This window comes from Lytechinus pictus, chromosome 16, assembly GCF_037042905.1.
Source record: "Lytechinus pictus isolate F3 Inbred chromosome 16, Lp3.0, whole genome shotgun sequence".
NCBI lineage: Eukaryota > Metazoa > Echinodermata > Echinoidea > Temnopleuroida > Toxopneustidae > Lytechinus > Lytechinus pictus.
Window position 1 is genome coordinate 26,810,110 of NC_087260.1, and position 21,902 is coordinate 26,832,011.

General features: G+C 37.6%; 2 protein-coding genes across 4 annotated transcripts; one reads left to right on the forward strand and one right to left on the reverse strand.

Moving 5' to 3' along the window:
• The first annotated feature begins 2,240 nt into the window (after positions 1-2,240).
• Positions 2,241-21,637, forward strand: LOC129278579 (SPRY domain-containing protein 7-like). 3 transcript variants are annotated; one of them, XR_010296028.1, is made up of 6 exons: positions 2,241-2,398; positions 6,152-6,268; positions 7,894-8,054; positions 8,514-8,616; positions 9,328-9,805; positions 16,134-21,637. XR_010296028.1 is itself a non-coding variant. In XM_064111109.1 (5 exons), exons 1-5 carry the CDS (start codon positions 2,287-2,289, stop codon positions 9,423-9,425), a joined length of 591 nt encoding a protein of 196 aa, XP_063967179.1. In that variant the 5' UTR covers positions 2,241-2,286; the 3' UTR covers positions 9,426-21,637. The 3 variants fall into 3 exon arrangements, 1 of the variants encoding a protein (XP_063967179.1); XR_010296027.1 differs by having other exon boundaries at positions 2,245-2,398; positions 9,328-9,771; positions 17,515-21,637; XM_064111109.1 differs by having other exon boundaries at positions 9,328-21,637.
• Positions 11,326-15,801, reverse strand: LOC135156956 (uncharacterized). Its single transcript, XM_064110983.1, has one exon. It carries the CDS (start codon positions 15,799-15,801, stop codon positions 11,326-11,328), a length of 4,476 nt encoding a protein of 1,491 aa, XP_063967053.1.
• Positions 21,638-21,902: the final 265 nt, after the last annotated feature.

A 21,902-nucleotide genomic window follows, 5' to 3' on the forward strand; every position in this document is an offset into this window, starting at 1 on the left:
ATAGATAGATAGATAGATAGAAAGAAAGAAAGGTAGAGAGATAGATAATACAAAATTCCCTTAGTCCATTATAATTAAAATGATACGGATCTCTCGGTAAAACAATTATGTTTATACGTCAGATAGGCTTAATGGGGCTTAATTATGGTAGCCAGTTAATACAACACGATCCAATCAGAAGTGCAAGATCAATGAACTAGATATAGTTCAGTGGTCGAAACCCACGAACATACATAATAATTATTCAACTTGTGTTTAATAAAATGACAGTGCAAATAAAATACAAGAACATGACATACAAGAAAGTATTAACTAAATTAAAAACTGACTGGCATGTTGATTTGGTGTGTTGTGTAAAACATACATTTCGCTTGTCCGTGAAATATCTCGCCAATTCTCACTTATAAATTAATTCAAATACATCCCAGAAGGAAAAACCAGTTCCACTGGACCAGTTAGACCAGTAGAATTTTAATTGGTAACTCTGGAAATTGGAACATCGGTTTACTGGTCTAACTGGTCATACTGGTCAAGTTAAAACTTTACTGGTCCAGTTAAAAATTAAGCTGGTCTTGAATTACTGGAATTTTATACTGGTCTTGTTTCTGGTGGTTGTTACTGGTCTCACTGGTCTTCATAATGGTATGGTCTTTACTGGTATTTTCTACTGGTCCTCGAACTGGTTGAACTGGTCCTCGTACTGGTCTTACTGGATCAATTTATTACTTGCATTTTGGGTTGTTATATACCATGGTCAGTGAAATGTGATGGAAAAGATGGTTAGTAAATTAATTTTTCTGCTGTTATTTTAAATGTGATGTATGAAATTACACATTTTCATTGTGAATTAGTTCACACACTTATTTAAAAAGTTTTTACACAACAATGAGTGCCATTGTAAGGATATTCCATTCTAAATCCTGATTTTTCTTTTTAAAATAGGAAATATGCAAATGAGGTAAACCACGTGATCAGAATCATCAGAATCACTGGTATTACTGGTCTTGACCAGTTCAATTTCAAACGATGAATTACTTCAGACCAGTTGACTATATCAAAGGAATATATCTAGCTCTTAATCATAATTAAAGGAAATGATTATTTTAATGATAATGTTAATACTTGATAATTATGATATAAATAATAATAATTACAATATCAATAACAATGATAACAGTAATAAAAATGATAACAAATTAATAATCATTCAGGGAGGCGCGATAGCTCAGTCGGTAGAGCGGGGGTTTCGGATTCCGGTGACCCGGGTTCGATTCCCAAGTGGTACGCTAGTGCCCTTTGGAAAGGCATTTATCCTCATTACCAGGTCCCTCGGAGAGGACCTTAAGCCGTTGGTCCCCTGGTTGCTTGCTCACAGGCATTCGTGCTTTCTTAGCAGTCAGGTAAAACAACCTCGGTATAACATAATAATCATAAAATTAATGATTATGATATTTATAAGAAGAATGATGATAACAATCGATAACGAAAATAACTTTCTCTGAATTGCAAGATTCATTTTCCATAATTCGTCAAATGATCTGACTTGAAATAAAGTCATTATTTATTGGACCAGTAACACCAGTTTGATGAAAAACAATTTAACTGGTATTACTACTTTGCTTCAACTGGAATGCAATTGTTTGAACTGGTCTCCAGATGATTTTTACTGGTCCAGTAAACATATACTGGAAACCAGTAAAAATCTACTGGAAACCATTTATTGGACCAGTAACACCAGTTTGATGTAAAAACAATTTAACTGGTATTACTAATTGCTTCAACTGGAATGCAATTGTTGGAACTGGTCTCCAGTTGATTTTTACTGGTCCAGTTAAAAATAAACTGGCCCAGTAAAAATATACTGGAAACCAGTAAAATTCTACTGGAAACCAGTAAAAATTCTTACTGGTCTAACTGGTTTTACCTTCTGGGATATTTACCAATCATCAGAGAGGCAAATAAATCAAACATAATTATATAGTTATGCAAATGTTACTCTTTGAAAGAGTCGTATTATAGAAAGTAAGCCTAAAACTTGACACAAAGGGTCATTGTTCGTTCAGCAATAAAAAAATGTCGATTTTTTGGCTGTTATCTCATGGAGAAGCATTTTAAGTATCTATCAGTAGGCCATTTCCGTACATATTTTAAACAGATCATTTGAAAAAGATTTCTAGTAAAAAAAACACAAACAAACTTCAGTGCACTCTTTTATCGACGGACGACTCCGGTTCTACGCCCTCTACTGGTGACACATAGCGGTTTTGTCGATAAAAATAAGTTGAGATGGCCGCTTGTTTTTGCTGTTTTCGATGCTTTCCATGGCGAGCTGGGTTTGGAAGCGGACACGTCCCACTAAAAGAAATACCATCGGTTGTTCTTGATACCTCACACATGGGTAAATATATGAAGACATTAGTATGACTGTTTTAATTATGATAAAATAGTTATCAGTCCCACACACATGAATTGATGTGAGTGTGACAGTGAATTTGAATATGTGACGGCGTCCTCTTAGTCTTACTATAAATGCAACAAAAAGTGTGAAAAATGATTCATGCAGGCAAAAAGGAAAATGCTTTAATTTTCGGGGGCTATTTTTCACAGTACCTGCAGCCTAAATCTGCAGTATTTAATAAAATTTCTCGACTCTAGAGTAGAAATTAGATGAATTGGGATTTCCCGAGGTGAGCACTCCTACTCCTAGTAGTAGTACATAGTCTTGAGGACTCCCATGATGATGTTTTATCAATCTGACATATACTTCTTATCATGGGAGTCTTGAACAGGGTTTCATATACACGTAAGCGAAGGAAGTACACAAAGATGGATTTCCCCAGGAAATCCATCTTTGTGCACTAGAATCGCACGAAATATGTTTATTTTATTAATTTCTACACCTTCCCACGCATAATGCGTAGGAAGGTTTTACAAATGGTCACTTAAAAAGTATAAAAAATAGGGTTTCTTACCAGACTGATGTCGCGAAGACCCCCTCGTTCCACATGTAAACAACGCAAATACAATGGCTACGACCCTTGAACTGCTTATGTATTACGTAGGTATTACGTACTTTCGATGCACGATGCCGTTTTGAAAAACAATTCATAGAAAAAAAAAATATTTTATGAATATTAAAACTTATTACGTGATTATAAATAATTATTATCTTACTACTGATTTTTGAGACAATAATAATTATTATTTCAATAATTATTATTATGAAATAATTATAACAATAATTACTATGATAGTAATTATAATTGTAATAATTATTTAGAAAATAATATTAATGAAACAAAAATAATTATCATAATAATAATTATTATAATTATAATACTAATTGGGACAATAATGAAACGATGATGAGACAATAATAATATCAACAATTTTATTGAGACCATAATAACAAGACAATAATGAGATAATAGACAATTGAAATCAATCTGTTTTTATTTTTTTCTAGAAATCCTAAGATTATTATTCTAATTCTCTTTCTTTGATTACAAATTATATTCATTGAAAACTTAATTTCTAATGTTCAAGCAAAGAAAATCAATATCAAGTCATGTTTACCATGTGCACAAACCTACCACAGGGCAATTACCCCCGAAATAGGGTTAGGTTAGGTGTAGATTTTTGGATAGGGGTACAGTGTAGTTGTCTGGGGGGGGGGGGGGGTAATTGTCCAGGGTGGGTGGGGGGTGGGGGGTAATTGTCTGTGGGGGGTGGGGGTGGGGGGTTATCGTCCAGGGGTAGTTGCCCTTGAACCAAAGAAATCATATGCCAATATGTCAAATCAATCTGAGTACTTTAAGATTTAAATAAAAAGCTTGTACAATTCCCCATAAGCTATGTATTATAAATGTGCCATGCCCAAAACAAAGAGAATAATAAGATTTCGCAATCTTCTTTTGTCCACAAAAAGGCCTCTTTTTTCATCACAAAGATGACAATAACTCGACTTCTAGATATCGGAATTTGACAATTCAAACAGTTTTGTGAATCGTAGATATTGAGCCTCATTGTGAGCCCATCAAATATGCTGGAACAGCCTTTCCTAATTTTCACCTGAAGTGCCTACTAGTACCAATGAGGTCCAAACATTACATGTATGGACCTCATAGGCGACATCAGTAGTATTTTTGGTTAGAAATCTCTGAGAACAGGATATTTCTATATTATATCACAAGTACAAGCTATATTCCTTTCTCTTATTTAAATTATAATTTTATAGTGTAAATGCATCGTTAGCAAAAAAAAAAAATGAGAGAAATGAAGGGGAACTTACATTTTCACGGCTTTTTCCTGATTTTCTGGGCAGTTGCTCTTCACTTCTGACTCGCGATCGAAGCTGATATGAAGATCACGTGATTCGCGTTCTCGTCAGCTGATCGGTTGATTATTCTTTTCGTCAGAAGTTAATAATATATATTTTATAATGCTAGCATTCATCGCTAATTTAGTTAAACAGCGCCAGGTCGGAATCATAATTATTTTGGAAGAGTGTATTTATACACTCGATCTCATACCTGACATAGACGGCGCTATTCAACAAATGCACAATCTTCAATATAAAAAATAAAACAGAAAGAACGCCTTGAACACAGGCCAAAATGCCTAACGATTTCTCCGCGGCATTAACAACTATCGTAAAGGGCGCTCCATTTATTAATAAAGATGGACGTATAGCTGTCTATGGCGACAAATTTGCCGCAAATATTTACGAAGAATTGTGAGAAATGGTCTGAAAATGCAACAAAAGAACCGGTGAGTACCGATTAAACATTATCAATTTATTTAATAGAACATATTTTATGACTACAGTTTAACAATTTCTAGATAATATTGCTTAGTTCTAAGCTAGGGCGGCCCAAATGCGCGTGAGTGGAGTCCCAGTTTATTAACACGGGTAAGTATTGGGGTGTCGCCTAGAGTGGAGGTGAGGGCGAGCCGCGAGGCCCTTTTTTATTTTATTTTCCAGGTAGGCTAGGGCTCTTTTTTCAAATATGTGACGACACTCACATTTCAGGGGTGAAATCTCCCGAGCCCCCTTGTAATTTTTCCCTTAAATCATGTATCTGATGCCTCGTCATAGCCATGAATTTTTCATAGGATGGACGCTCAAGTCGACTCCAGGGGCGTGGCCCGCGTAACCCTGTCCCAGCTAGTAGAATCTAGATCTGCTCACTCATTCTATGGACAAGGTTATGATATAATCTTGTTCTCTGTTACTACTCCCTGTTTGGTGAAAGAAGGTTGGCAATGTTTGGCTTATTTTCTCTTTTTCTTTGGGACAAATGCTTGATTTTTTGTCACTGTTAGTTTCCATTACAGCTATTCAACTTGGCTCTTAAGTAAATTTGATTTTTTTAAATTATTTTTTCTTAATTAAAAATAGAGATTGGAAAATGACAATTGTCTTGCCATATTACTTTCCACCAATAGAGGGCGTACACAAAAATATGCCAAAATTTTTTCGAGCACTCTGGTGAATACAAAAATTACTCCCAAGTTACTAATGAAAAATAAATTGCAACTGTATGGAAATTAGTATTTTTGGTAACAAAAGTGATATTTTAATGATTTTTTAAATTGTGTGTTGTGTACAGCATCGGCATACCATAGTCCTACCTGTAGATTCCCCACAGGCAGGATGGTAATGAACCCTTGAGTGGATCTGCTAGTCTACGTTGAAATAAATAAAGGGAGAATTTTAATAGACTCATGCCTAAAAATAAAAGGCTTAACATCTGCTTTAAACATATTTAGCAAATGATAGGTTTGGCTCATCAATGTTGCCTGTAAGGCACCTGTCAGTTCCATCATTGGTCCTTTGACTTCATAAATTTGATCAACTTATGATGATTTTTTTTAATGCATGGTTGGATCTGATACTAGGGTTGATCTCAGTACTGTAGTAAAATCTAAATCCTATGCGATAATGCCATCATCTAATTACCACCCGCTTGTGTAGAAAAGAAGTGAGCGACTGTGAGCCCTCAACAATAGACTCTTCCTCATGCTTGCTTTGAAAAAAAAATGCATGGTCAATGAGACGGTGAAAATAAATACATCTTGACTAGATCTCATTTTCAGCCAATCACTTGTTAACTCATCTTTTGTTGAAAATATTTGTGTCATTCTTCAGGTAATGATGTTGTGATTGTGAAATCAGGAAGACGGATCTGTGGGACAGGAGGAGCTTTGGGCAATGCACCGTTAGTCCAAGACAAAGCATACTTTGAAATCAAGCTGCAATCAACAGGTACTTGTATACCAGTGTTATATAGCTGTTTGATCGATAACACTTTAACTTTCAACCAGCGCAAATGAAGGCAAAGCAATACAAGATATAGAGTTCATATTAAACATTTATCGACGATGATGATAACTTGATGACAAATAATAAGTTTAATGGTGACTATACTCTGAAGATGGAGATAACTCGGCAAACTGCTGCAGTATAGAATATAAACTCAAAGCTGATCTGAAACCAATCTGCCTGGAGTTTAGAAATGAACCCTTTTTATAATAGTCCATTCAAGACGTCCAGCTGTTGGTCAACCTTGAGTACTTGACCAAAACAATCTGTATATCATAACTTTACCAGTCAGTGAGAAGGATGAATGTTGTGAATAAGAAACATATACGTGTGTGCATCAGACATGTTAGAGGTTTAGCTCGAGAAGAGTGAGTAATACTTTCTAAAGAAAGTTGGAGTTGGAAACAAATGGTATTACTTCTTGTAGAAGTAACAATTAGTATTGATATATTATTAAATATGTGGGATATGTCTTATCATCACATGCCAGATTCTACTTTTCCTCTTTTCTCTTTTGTTTTCTTTCGCTTTTTTGTTTCTTTCTCTCTTTTTGCTTCTTTTTTATAGTTTTTATCTTTCCTTCATCTTTACATTTTGATCTTACCTTTTCTACCTCTCTTGGTTTTTTTTTCCATAGCTTCTCTTCCTTTTGTTTCTCCCTCTCCCTCTTTTGCTTTCTCTTTTTCCCTATCTTATTCTATTTGCCTGCCCCCCCTTCCAAAAATCTCTATTTTTCTGTCTGTATTTATATTACTCCGGTATGCATATCTCTGATTCTCTGTCTTTCCCTTTTTTCTTTTCTCATCCTCACATCCGTCTTTCCCCCTCTTGCCTTTTCTACTCACCTCTCATCACCCACAAAAGGTCACCTTTCTTTTTTATGTTCTGTCACTTTAAATTCCAAAACTGATATGTGTGAATAACTTTTTTCCTCCCAATGTTTCATGCATGATGTATGACAAGTGCACCTAGTGTCAAAATTGTGAATGAATGTGAGATGAAAATTTGTCACTTTAAAGATAAATACCAGTTGTGGTAACGATCTCATAATGAGTTCAAATAGAATCCAATGAAATTACCACCAAATTTTTGTATATATAAATAGAAAAAAATGTGTTCCAAGTAGCTTGGGAAAAAAAATGAGAAATGAGCAAAATAAACACAGGATTCCATCAAATTTTGGGTATTTTTCAAAGCAATATTAATTCACTGTCCCATATATGCTTTTTGTCTCTCCTGATCAAGTTCGGCAGAGACATAGTAATCACTTTTCCTGTTGGTCTGTTCGAAAATGTTCAAGTTTTTGTTCCACTTGCTCCTATGAGAAATTTCCACTATCTCGCCTATCCATTTCTTTTTCTTCTATCCACTGTTTCTATAATACTCCACATGGTGTACCGTAAACCACATCAGCGATTGTACATGCCACCATGCAAACCTTCAAACAACACCTATTAATGTACAAGATCTCGATGTACATGTATAATAATATTTTGACATTTAACCTTGATTTGCTGCAACTACTTTCTTTTACCTTTGATACATTTTTATTATTGTTTTCTTATCAGGCATTTGGGGTGTTGGTCTTGCCACTAGGAAGAGTAATCTAAGTCGTGTTCCGCTGGGAGAGTGTGCTGAATCTTGGGTAATGAGATCAGATGGTACGGTGTGTCATGCAGGAGAGCCTCTTCATAAACCTACCATAGAAGTCGCAGAGGGGGATCTCATTGTAAGTTTCATTTCTCTTTTTATTTATCTATCTATCTATCTATCTATTGGTTTGTTTGTTTATTATTGTTCATTTAATTTTTGTTTGCACATATTCATTTCATTTTGATTTTATTAATATATTTGTTAATTATTTCTTAAAAATTCATTTTATTGATCTGTTATTCATTTAGAATCTTACTGAGAATACTTGACTGAATATTGCCTTTATATTTTCAAATGCTTTATTGGGAAGAGTTTGTTAGTGATCTTCTTTTCCAAAGAGAGAATATATATGCTCAACGGCAGTTAATTGGTTTATCAAATCAATAGAGAAGTTCATTAAATTATTAATGTGCTATTTTTTTTTCACACTTGTAATAAGTGAAGCATCTGATTTGTCAGTGAATATCACTGACTAGATATTTTATGAAACAGTGTCCAGTGATGATAATTTTCTAATTTTGACTTTCTTTGATAGGGTGTGACATACGACCACATGGAATTGAACTTCTTTAAGAATGGTGAGAATCTTCAAATACCGGTCAGTGGCATCAAAGGAACGTTATATCCTGCAGTCTATGGTGAGTTTAGTCATGATTATTTAAACAAAAAATTACTGACTAGTGATACTGTCAAGCCTTAGATTTCACTTTTTTTTATGGTACACCTCAAATGCAGAAAGTTACGAAGAGCAGAAAAAAAATCCAAGGCCAGTGAAAGGGTAATTAAGGGCAATCAGCAGGTCATCTAAGCAAGGTCATGGCCTTGAATGACCAGGGGGGGGGGGGGGGTTTCACAAAGATTTAAGTATGACTTAGAGTCGCAAATGCCTAGTTGCGTGCGTTATAAAAGGCATGACCGCATTGGTCAGATCATGCCAAGAGGACGCGCATTACTGCATATTAATCAATAAGCTTGCGCGTTGCATATCATGTATGTGTTGGTATTTTAAGTGCAACTTTAAGTCATATGTAAATCTTTGTGAAACACCTGCCTGGGCCCCGTCTTACAAAGAGTTGCGATTGATCTGATCAACCCCAACTATGGATGGCCAGTAACGTCAACATCTGAAATGCAAATTTGTTCAAAATATTTTCTAGATATGATGTATATTCATTCATTCATTGTCTTGAAGATTCAGTGTAATTTTATTTGTTTACTACATGTAATTGTATTGGATGGCTCAGAATGGCATAATAAAAGCATTCCATGACCAAGGGCCAATTTTGAAAGAATTTTTTTTCTTTTTTCAGTGGATACAGTAAAACTTGTTTTCTTTGTTGTTTTTCCAGTGGATGAAGGAGCCATCTTAGATGTCCAATTCAGTGAGTTTTACCACCCACCACCCAGTGGATATGACAAGATAATGTTTGAGCAATCCTTGTTATGACCTTCCTACACCTACTCCAATCCATGGACTGCATGGGTCATCGTCATTCCATCAGCAAAGTGGTGGGTTTCATGAAACAGTTGTTTACACTGACAACTGTCATAAGCCACTGGAATCCTTGCATTTTATTGGTCAAGGTCAAATTTATCAGTTAGTTTCACCGCCTTTCTATGACCACAAGGGAAGGGTTTCATGAAGTTTTTGTTTACATTGACAGTTGCTACTGAATTAATGGCATGTGATTGGCCAAGAGAAAATTTGTCAGTCAGCTATTTAACTGCAATTTATCACCAGAAGGGGAGGGTTTCATAAAGCATTATTTACACTGACAACTATTGTAAGCTAGGTATGTCACCACTAGTCTCGGGAAATACAAACAGGTATTAAATAAGTCTGTAGAGTTGTTTGATGGTTATAAACTAGGTAAAACCAATTACCATCTTTATTACTCTTTGAAGAAATAATAGATTATACCTGGTGAATTTGATCACAACAAACAAACAAATCTCGATAATTCACAATAGTTCCATACAACCGTAAGGTTCACCTTTAAACAAGATTTGGTTTAAAAAAGAGTACAATGATTCAAACATTTGGAATTCGTTGCAATTAATTTGCATAGAAAAGAATATATATAATACAATTGTTTTGAAGTATGAATGCATTTTCTTGATAAACTAACAGCAGTATTAAAGAGTCACATTCGCGATGAATACATACAGGTAGCAGTCTGTGGATGATTTAATATCATTTTTTTTCTGCCGTTGGCATGACGTCGATCTTGTCAGCTTATCGTGGGCTATATAATACGACGTCTTCAAGTGATGGTCGAATTCCTCAATCGCAGTGCCGAGGAAGATTTCCTCCAGTCATTTATCCTGCAGACAAAACTGGTTCCACAAATGGCGGCCTGGTATCACAGGCTTACCAAGGTGTGAGACTGTGGAAATGGGAATTACTGTTTCTATTAGTTCTTCTTTTACATAATATTCTATATTCTATTTATCTCTCAGTTAAGGAAATATAAAATAAGAAAAAAAAAAATACTTATAGAATTGTTTTTTTTTCTCTCCAAAAAAAAATCAACGACACAAATCACAATAAATGTTGTATACATACTTTATACCCAATCAAGGGATACATAGAAAACTGAATATTTCATGTCTTGTTTTCTTTTTGTGACAGTAGTAATTATTATTTTTCATACGACGCATTTACAATTCAGTAGTAAAACTTATTCGTCACCTTTGGACAAAAATAACTATAGTGATAACTTGTCGAAAATCCTGACATGTATATAGAACAAATGAGCATTTAAGTTAAATTTCAGGGTACAATATTTAAATGCTTCCAACCTTTCAACAGCAATTGCATGTAATTAATATAGGTTGAATGATAAGCCAGTTCAACTTACGTTTATCTCGTCAAAACAAAAGTGTAGTAGAAACCCCGCAGAACAGCGTTGGCGTGGTCCTTGTAGGGACTTGGTTCTGACGGCTAATAAACTGGAAAACATTGCATTCTGACAAGAAATCTCCATAGCCTTTTCACCTCACTTCCCACTACACCACGCCCTGGTCTCACTTGCCCTGCACACACACGTATACGGCCTTTCCTGTACACGGCTTTTAGCATTCTGCCAACGTGGCGCGAAAAACTCTCAACCCTAACGTAGCGACAGCGAATCATTATACGCATGGACGCATCGCATTCCGATACTAGTGTCCTAATTAAACCCACGTATTGGCGAACTTTGACAATTTACCCCTCCCTTAAGACAATTTTTCAAGGGAAAAATTTCCTGAATTATATAGTTTTTAAGAAGTAAAACAGTGAAATAGGACATAGCAAAAAAAAATAAACCTAAACGCCTTAGTGTCTGATATTGAGACTCTGCATCCTACACCCTACTCAGATAGTCTGCGCCAACATTTTCTTGCCCCTTGATGGCTTCGACTCTGAACTTGTACTGTTGGAGAGCCAACGCCCAACGAAGGATTCGCCCATTAGCTACTTTAGATTTCTGAATTGCCAACAAGGGCTGGTGGTCGACTTCGAGTATGAATTCTCTACCAAAGAGAAAGGTCTCGAATTTAAGCACAGCCCAAACAACCGCAAGACATTCTTTCTCGATTGTCGAATAGGCTTGTTCCCGAACTAGTAACTTCTTACTAGCATATGCTATCGGGAACTTCTCTCCGTCAAATTCTTGTAGGAGAACTGCCCCGACTCCTTTGTTTGATGCATCGGTCCTCAAGATGAACTGTCTGTTCACATCAGGCAAGTGAAGAATGGGTTCTTTGGTCAACATCACCTTCAGACTGGTGAACGCGTTCTCATGTACCTCGTCCCAGTCAAGCATGTTTGGTTTCCCCTTCTTCAACAGGTCAGTTAGAGGGACAGCAGTTGAAGCGAAGTGGGGAACAAACTTCCTGTAGTAGCCGGCTAATCCCAAAAACGACCGTAGCTCTTTCTTCGTAGTTGGCCTTGGAGCCGTCTGAATGTCTTCTACTTTGTTGTGGAGTGGTCTGAGATACCCTCTACTCAGCTGGTGTCCTAAGAAGTCGACTTTTGCAAATCCAACAAAACACTTCTTTGGTTTTGCCTTGAGGTTCGACTCCCTCAGTCTTACCATCAGAGATCGCAGAGCTTCTATGTGTTGATCCCAGGTAGGTGTGTGCACGAGGATGTCGTCAATGAAATTGTCGACAAATTCAAGACCCCTGAGGACTGTTCTCATCAAGCGACTGAAGCTGGCGGGTGCATTCATCAACCCGAATGGCATGGACGTAAACTGATAAAGTCCATCGGGGGTTACAAAGGCAGTTATTGGCTTTGCCTGCTCCGTTAGCGGCACTTGCCAATACCCCTTTGTAAGATCGACCTTGGTAAAGAAGTTGTCATTTGCGAGTTTGGCGAATATTTCCTCTTGGTCCGGTATCGGCTCTGCATCTGGGACAGTGATGGCGTTTATTTTCCTAAAATCGCAACAAAACCTAACACTACCATCCTTTTTGCTTATCAAGACGATTGGAGAAGCGTAAGGAGAGCAGGATGGTTCAATCACTCCGAGAGCCAACATCTCCCTTATCTCATCTTTGACGGTTTGCCTTTTAGCATGAGGCAATGGATAAGGTCGGCTTTTCACTGGCACGTCATGGATGAGCTGGATGTCATGATGTCCAGCTGTACTAAGACTTGGGACATCAGTGAGTATGTCATCAAATTCTCGAAGAAGGGAGGACACTTGTCTGTGCTGCACATCAGAAAGTTCCTTAGATACTTGAACATCTGAGTATGTTTGCGTTCTGTGCAAACTGGGAAGGGGTAGTAGAGGGCTAGGCGATGATATAATCTTGCCAGTACCTTTACCATGGTTGTTCCCACCAACCTCTGAGTCATCCTCGTCCTCAATAACTGAGGTCGCAACCAAGTCCACCACAGCCGCATTCGTCTGCTCTGGTTCCTCAGCTTCACGTCGTAGATACTGCTTGAGGAGGTTGGCATGGAGGGTTGCCACTCTCTTACCCAAATCAACTCTGTAATCAAAAGGTCCGTGGGTCTGGACAATGCGGAATGGACCCTTCCAGTGCATGAGAAGTTTGTTATGGTCAGTCGGAAGAAGAACCAATACCTCATCACCTACTTTAAATGAGCGTTTCTTTGCTTTTCTATTGTAGCTCTTCCTGTATTTCTCATGCGATTTGTGTAGTTCTCGTTGAGCAATCTCGCAGGTCTTTTCCATCTTCTCCTTTAGATCCAAAACGAATTGGTAGGTGCTCTTGGTTTCAGGATGATCAAAGTCCTTTGTCCATAACTCACGTAGTATCAACAGTGGTCCCCTGACCACCCGTCCGTATAAGAGCTCAAAAGGTGCGAAGCCGGTGCTAGATTGGGGTGTCTCCCGGTATGCAAACAGCAAAGAATCAATGTACCGGTCCCAGTCTTTGGGGCGTTCTTCGCACATCTTCACTAGCATCCTCTTCAGTGTACCATTGAACTTCTCCACGAGACCATTACATTGAGGATGGTAGGGGGTAGTCATGATATGCCTTAAAGACAGTAGACGAGACACCTCCTTCATGACACCGGAGGTGAACTGTGAACCCCTGTCCGTGAGCATTTCTTTCGGAAAGCCCACTCGTGAAAATATACTCAACAGTGCCTCCGCTACACTGGATGTATCAATATTCCTAAGGGGCACTGCCTCCGGATACCGCGTCGCATAATCTACGAGGGTGAGGATATATCGATTTCCTTTCGACGAGATTGGAGCAATCGGGCCAACTATGTCTACTGCGACGCGATGAAACGGCTCATCGATTAGCGGTGTTGAGCCGAGGGGCACCTTTGTCACCTTCCCTTTGGGAAAAGAACGCTGGCAAGAATCACATGACCTGCAGAACAACTTTACATCATGGTGCATCCCCGGCCAGAAGAAATTTGCTAAGATCCGGTCACCCGTCTTGCTCGCTCCTAAGTGTCCACCCATGACTGACTCATGGGCCAGCTTTAGAACCTGCTTCCTTAATGGCTGCGGAACTATTAACTGAGTATTGACGTCGGCTGCTGCCCTTGAGTCTTGAAATTCACGGTAGAGCACACCATTCAACATCTTGAACGAAGACTTATTCCCATTACGGCTTACCTTGACCTCTTCAGCCGCAACCCGTTGTCTAATCTTATCCAGTGTCTTGTCAGCTTCCTGTGCTTTCCTAAATCCATCTGGAGTTACCTCGGTCAACTGTCCAGGTACTTTCAATCCTTTTATAGGTTTCCATCTCTCTCTGGCTTGTTGTCTGGTCTCTGCTGCCAATGCATAAGATATGGTCCCTTGCTCTGGTGGTTTCCAATCTAAGTCAGGATCGCTAGCATTTCTGACTCCATCTAAGTTGCCTAAAATCAAAGGGTAAATTGGATTACTAACACACAGAACTTCCAATTCCCCAGTAAAGTAGGGGGTATCTACATGTATACGCGCCAGTGGGAATCTCCTAACCGTCCTATCAATCAATAGGCACAGTCGCTGTTTCCCCGTCATTTGACCAGGTTTTACTAACTTCTCTTTTACCAGGGCAGCTGTGCTTCCACTATCTCGGAGGGTTTCCACTAAAACTCCATTAACAAGACCTCGGACAACTGGCATTGAACGCACAGACTTTGCCTCACATGCCACACTCACTACCGGTAAATCTTGCTCCTGAGACCGGTTTGCCCTGCCTGCTTCAAGGCACGGGATACATGAATCAATTAACAGACATGCTGCCTCACCTATATCAAGAGTGAAGTTACTCTCCTCAGTGTGGTGATCCCCTCTCTCTACCTCTGTCCTAGTCTGCATCTCGGCCGTCCCATACGACGACATCAGGGGCTGTGGTCCCAGACCAGCGTAGCCGCGTCCCGATGACCCTTGTGGTTCTGCCAACTCTACCATGCCCGCAGCAAGCCTTCCCTGTCTCTTCTCATTGCAGTTCCGAGCGAAATGTCCTTTGCTACCACAGACGTAACATCCCTCTCGCCTTGGTCGGTTGGTCTGTTTGTCCTGGGACGGCGGCTGCTTCCTCGCCTCTGGTGTACCTGTTATCTTAGAACGAAAGTCAGGACGTGAGTTCTCAGTTCGAGGTTTGTGACTTACATTGGTCAAACGCCACCCACCCCGAGCTTCTATAAAGCGATCCGCTATCTCTGAAAGCTCATCCAAGCTACGAGGTTTGCGCTCTCTTATGAACATCGCCATTTCTCTTGAACAACTATCATAAAACTGTTCTATGAGAACTAATTCCTTCATATTATCTAAATTTTCCTGATATCCACCTAGTATTAACCATTTCTTGAGATAAACTCTCATTCGATAAACAAATTGGCTCGCACTTTCTCCGGAGTCCGGCCTTGCTGATCGCAATTTTTTCCTATACTCTTCACTAGTAATGTCATATCTCTTCAAGAGCGCCCTCTTTAGGGTATCGTAATCTAACGCTTCAGTATCGCTCAGTCTACTATACGTGTCTAATGCCTTGCCTGTCAAAAGCGCGCTCAGATTAGTAGCCCATGACGCCTGTGGCCAGGATTGCGCCGATGCGTATCGCTCAAATCTGCTAAGATACGTATCGAGATTATCCCTATCCTCGCTGAATGTAGGCAATTTTGGTGCTCGTACATGCACTCTACTTTCATTCAGTGTTTCCTCGCTTCTCTCACCTCTCGAACGCTCTAGCTCCATTTGCAACCTAACCAACTCTTGTTCTTCCTTCACTCTCTCACGATCGAGCATGCGCTCTTCTCGTGCCCGATTTTGCTCTCCTTCTATAAAAGATCGTAACTCCGTACCTCTCAGGCCAAGAGATTCCCCGATGCTAGCGAGTTTTTCGACTTCCATTTTGAAATCTAAACTAGCCTAATAATTAAGATTTACACTTACCGCCGTTCTTGAACCAAGCCGCCACTCGAACCAAGTTTTCGCCAGCTCTGCACTCTCTACCGATCCACTACTTACATGTCCTATACCAAGAAAATTTCAAAACATTGTTTTATTATACCACATACCAAACGTTCATGTATATCAAAGCAAACGTCTTATACTAATGAATATCTAACAAGTTGTATCACCAAAAATAAAATCACTACCAGTGGTTGACATATAATTTGAAAAAATAGAGGTCCCTTCGTGGTCGCCAAATTGTCACCACTAGTCTCGGGAAATACAAACAGGTATTAAATAAGTCTGTAGAGTTGTTTGATGGTTATAAACTAGGTAAAACCAATTACCATCTTTATTACTCTTTGAAGAAATAATAGATTATACCTGGTGAATTTGATCACAACAAACAAACAAATCTCGATAATTCACAATAGTTCCATACAACCGTAAGGTTCACCTTTAAACAAGATTTGGTTTAAAAAAGAGTACAATGATTCAAACATTTGGAATTCGTTGCAATTAATTTGCATAGAAAAGAATATATATAATACAATTGTTTTGAAGTATGAATGCATTTTCTTGATAAACTAACAGCAGTATTAAAGAGTCACATTCGCGATGAATACATACAGGTAGCAGTCTGTGGATGATTTAATATCATTTTTTTTCTGCCGTTGGCATGACGTCGATCTTGTCAGCTTATCGTGGGCTATATAATACGACGTCTTCAAGTGATGGTCGAATTCCTCAATCGCAGTGCCGAGGAAGATTTCCTCCAGTCATTTATCCTGCAGACAAAACTGGTTCCACAAATGGCGGCCTGGTATCACAGGCTTACCAAGGTGTGAGACTGTGGAAATGGGAATTACTGTTTCTATTAGTTCTTCTTTTACATAATATTCTATATTCTATTTATCTCTCAGTTAAGGAAATATAAAATAAGAAAAAAAAAAATACTTATAGAATTGTTTTTTTTTCTCTCCAAAAAAAAATCAACGACACAAATCACAATAAATGTTGTATACATACTTTATACCCAATCAAGGGATACATAGAAAACTGAATATTTCATGTCTTGTTTTCTTTTTGTGACAGTAGTAATTATTATTTTTCATACGACGCATTTACAATTCAGTAGTAAAACTTATTCGTCACCTTTGGACAAAAATAACTATAGTGATAACTTGTCGAAAATCCTGACATGTATATAGAACAAATGAGCATTTAAGTTAAATTTCAGGGTACAATATTTAAATGCTTCCAACCTTTCAACAGCAATTGCATGTAATTAATATAGGTTGAATGATAAGCCAGTTCAACTTACGTTTATCTCGTCAAAACAAAAGTGTAGTAGAAACCCCGCAGAACAGCGTTGGCGTGGTCCTTGTAGGGACTTGGTTCTGACGGCTAATAAACTGGAAAACATTGCATTCTGACAAGAAATCTCCATAGCCTTTTCACCTCACTTCCCACTACACCACGCCCTGGTCTCACTTGCCCTGCACACACACGTATACGGCCTTTCCTGTACACGGCTTTTAGCATTCTGCCAACGTGGCGCGAAAAACTCTCAACCCTAACGTAGCGACAGCGAATCATTATACGCATGGACGCATCGCATTCCGATACTAGTGTCCTAATTAAACCCACGTATTGGCGAACTTTGACAAGGTACAAAATCCCTGCTTGTGATTGGCCCAGAGCAAATTTATCAGTTAGCTTAATTGTCATTTATCACCAGTAGGGGAGGGTTTCATAAAAAGTGTTTTTTACACTGACAGCTATTGTAAGTTAGGTACAAAATCCTTGCTTGTGATTGGCCAAGAGCAAATTTGTCAGTAAGTTTACTGCCTTTCTGTCCACTAGGGGAGGGTTTCATGAAGTATTTGTTTACATCAACGACTGTTATAAGCTATTTAAATCCTTGCATGTGATTGGCCAATAGCAAATTTTTCAGTTTCATTGATAATTTATCACTACTAGGGGATGGTTTCATAAAGGTGTTTTTTCACACTGATGAATGTTATAAGCTACTGATATCCTTGGTTACAATTTTGCCAAGAACAAATTTATCAGTGATTTTCACCAGCACTCCTTCAAAACCAGGTCAGGGTTTCACAAGTCAGTGATTTACACTCAATGAAAACTTTTTAAAAAATACTGACATCCTTGCTTGTGAATTGCCAAGAGCAAATTTGTTTATATGTAACTCACTGACAAGATACCTTGTGAAATTTTCCCCTATTTTCCATCTCGGAAACCTTTTAAGGAAGTGTATAATATGGCACAGAAAAATTGAGGGGCCTGCTCCAGAAAGTACTTACGATTCGGTGGATTCACAATACGATGCGCCTTCTTTGGTTGCAGCGGACAGGCCGAAATTTGCAATGGAGCGCTGTGGCCCAGTGGATTAGTCTTGTGACTTTGAAACAGAGGGTCGTGGGTTCGAATCCCAGCCATGGCGTAATTTCCTTCAGCAAGAAATTCATCCACATTGTGCTGCACTCAACCCAGGTGAGGTGAATGCAGGCATGACAATTCTCCGCGTTTCCGCGGATTTCCGCGTTTTTTTGTTTGCTGAATTTCCCCCCCCCCCCCAAAAAAAAAAAAAAAAAAAAAAAAAAAAAAACATTTTTTTTTAAACCAGGGAAGTGCTATTGCTATTTTTTAGTATTTTTTTAGTTTTTTTAATTGAATTTTGGACAAAAAATCAATATAAATACTTCATTACAATCATTCAACTCAAACAGGTTTTTGGAGTTGTAAAATTGATAAAACCCAGGAGCTTAAGGGGGCGTTGCCCCCTGGACCCCACCCGTTAGCAGCGAGCGGCTCGCCCGGTGGGCTTCGCCCACCGTCTTGTCAACGACATTTCCAAAACCCTTTCAGCTTTTTTTTTCATACCCAATTTTCATGCCTGTGAATGGGTACCTGGCAGGAATTTATTCCTTGAAATGCCACCGCGCTGTAAAAGGCTGCGGGGCTAAAGCCGGGGTAATAATATTCAAGTCCTTTGGAAGCGCATAGGGACGTTATGACATAATGTGATATGCGCTATACAAGAACTGCGTTATTATTATTATTATTAATGCATTACGAGGAAAAAAGTCGACGTCTGTACGGTCTGTTGCGCGTGCTAGTACTAAAGTGAATGCATACATGCAGTTATTCAGTGCTTGCCAAAATGGCTCGACCGGATATGCTGTTTACTAGGGTCCAGGAGGTAGGAGGGAAACTTACCTGCATATTTCTTTGCAAAATTTAGACCATTTTTAGTGAATTCTTGCCATATGGTTTCCATTTTTTGAAGCCCTAGCACTGTGCGCTGCCTGCGCCTGTGCGCAATGTCGACCCCAAAGTTACAAATTTGGCCTGTTCGCTGCAACCGATAGGTGGTGCACCATATTGTGAATCTACCAAATTATGGTAAGTTAACCATTATGACAATTACCCCGGGGCTCAGCATCCAATCAAAATCAATGTATCATTGTCAGTTTCCATAATGGCATAATTTACCATAATTGTATTGGTCTTTATGAAACAGGCCCCAGAACTGCATTTGGCATGCACATAGTTCATTGCATGGCATTTCAAAACTTTGTGCTTTTGATTTTTAATATAACAAAACTGTATTATGTTGCATTGCAGCTTTGATTTGACAAAATAAAGTATGCCAATTTTCGCCTTGAGAATTTTTACCTTTGGGACACATCATTTTTTACCCATCAAACATTTTAGCTTTCAATTTTTGTAACTTAAAAAAAAGAATGAAATTGATTTAAATTCAAAGAATGTTTGAAGGTGTGGTTTTAATTTATAAAGAAAATTGCTTCTCAATTTGAAAAAAAAAATGAAAATGATGAAAATCCATATTTTATTGTTCGAAAGAGACATGAAATGAAATACTCAGAAAGTTTGCTTTGCCCAATTGATCATGGGCCTGGCGGCTGCTGTGCAGCGCCAGATCAACGAGGCTCTAATCCCTTTAATCATTGAACGCCAAACAGGGTAGCAGCAACTCCCATCTTTTAATGTCTTTTGGTCTGACGCGGCCGGGGTTTGAATCCCTGACCTCCTGGTTGTGAGACGGACGCTCAACCAACTGAGCCAACACCTGTTTCGATCTGAGTACTTTTGGCAAAAATATGTCAACTACATTAGAGATTAGCATTATGCACATATTGACATACAGTATGTTGTCTAGGACCAAAGAAACCACCTTATCAAAGCCCACAGTGGGTTGCCAGACTACTTTTTATGTATTGAGCCAAATTGGGTATTTGGACCTCTAAATAAAATTCAAAATTCTGAAAATTTGCTTATTTGAAAGAGATAGAACAATTATTCTACTACCTCCTTGAAATTAAATTGAGGTCATGAAATTCATCAGACAGTATGTATACGATATAAAACAATTTCAATAACATTACTTGTTTCGGATAGCTGATATTAGAAAAAGAAGTTAACTGTGCAAAAGTATGACACATTTGATTTAATGAGTTTAGTTGATCATTTATTACAAATTACCGGTATGTAAAATATTTCAAAAACTTAAGATCTTGTTTTCAAACTTATAGCTGCACTTATTTTAGTTTTGGCCTACTAATTTTGGGTATTCATCTAGATTGTTACTTTATTCTTTAGCAATTTTGAAGGGAATATAGAGACAAGCCAACTCTGTCCATATAGAAGACTCAAACTATATTTGATGGTCGGATAGGAAGTGACCTACATGTATTGCCCATGTCCTCCATCATAGTCATCTATTGTGTTTGATAATTTTTCGGCAAAGCAGCTACTTGTACTTGTAAATAAATTTGGTCAGTGTTTAGGCATGGTCATAATGATGCATAATGACAAAAAATGTGCAATATATAGAGAGTTATTAAAGGCAATTATTAAAAATGCCAGCTACATTTACCTTGTCGAGGTGACAAATGTACACTTTATCGAACTGTTGGTGCTTATTTGTGTGTATACTACATGTACATGTACGAGAAATTCAATAAGTATTGAGATAGAGAGTAGTAATGGTATGCCTAGCATAAAAATATGTTCTTTATGATATTATCATCTCTTTTACAATCATTCTTTCTTTAGCAATCACAATTTTATGTTCAAGATCATTTCACAAATATTGCCAGTGTTAACAATTTCATGAATTTTTGTGCTTCAAAATGGTTGAAATGTCACAAACTGTATATTGAGATAAGCGTGAATTGCAAAATTGCAGGCTATATTATTGGTATGCAAGTTCCATAGATTGAGCATCTATGCATTTCAGAAAACTGTTATTATTTTAATTGTAATCCTTTCATAGTGACTGAAATCTTTATCAATTCAGACCAAATATAAGTTATTATATTATTTGTACATGTATGCATTTGTTATTACTGAAACTGATTATCTTGTACATATTGTTCAATAGAAATGTACATACATGTTGTACTTTTGATTTTAAAAAATTGAACAAAAAGAATGAATACATTTGGTTTGGCGAGTATTGAAAGTTGACTTTGTTTTATTTAAAAAATATGAGTAAAAAGTACTATTGAGTGTTTCATGTTATAATAGACAGCTTGTGTGAAGTTGATGGAGTACATTGTCCACTTTATGAATATATATTGTTTAGTTTTATAGATTAAAGAAATTAAGAAGGTAGAATTTACCATTTTAATTTCTTTTTAGAAATAAATGGCAAGAATGTATTCTTAATTCCTTTCATAGAATTCAAAGGAACAAATCCATTTAAAATGAACCCATTCAACAGAGTATGAATAAGCAATTTCAGATTTTCATAGAAAATTGATGGAAATGACAATGTAATTCCATTTTAAAATGTGCATTATTTATTTTTTTAAAACTCATTTACCCATTTGCAGAATGAAGATTAGTTAGTAAAAAATGTTATTAGTTCACTTTTGTATTTTTTTAAATTAACCCCAATTATTTCTTCTTTTTTCATAGAGGCATTAACTAATTTATCCAGTTCAATAACATTGAAATATGATTAAATTGAAAATGTTCAAAAATATTTTCAAACATTTTTTTTGGTCAAT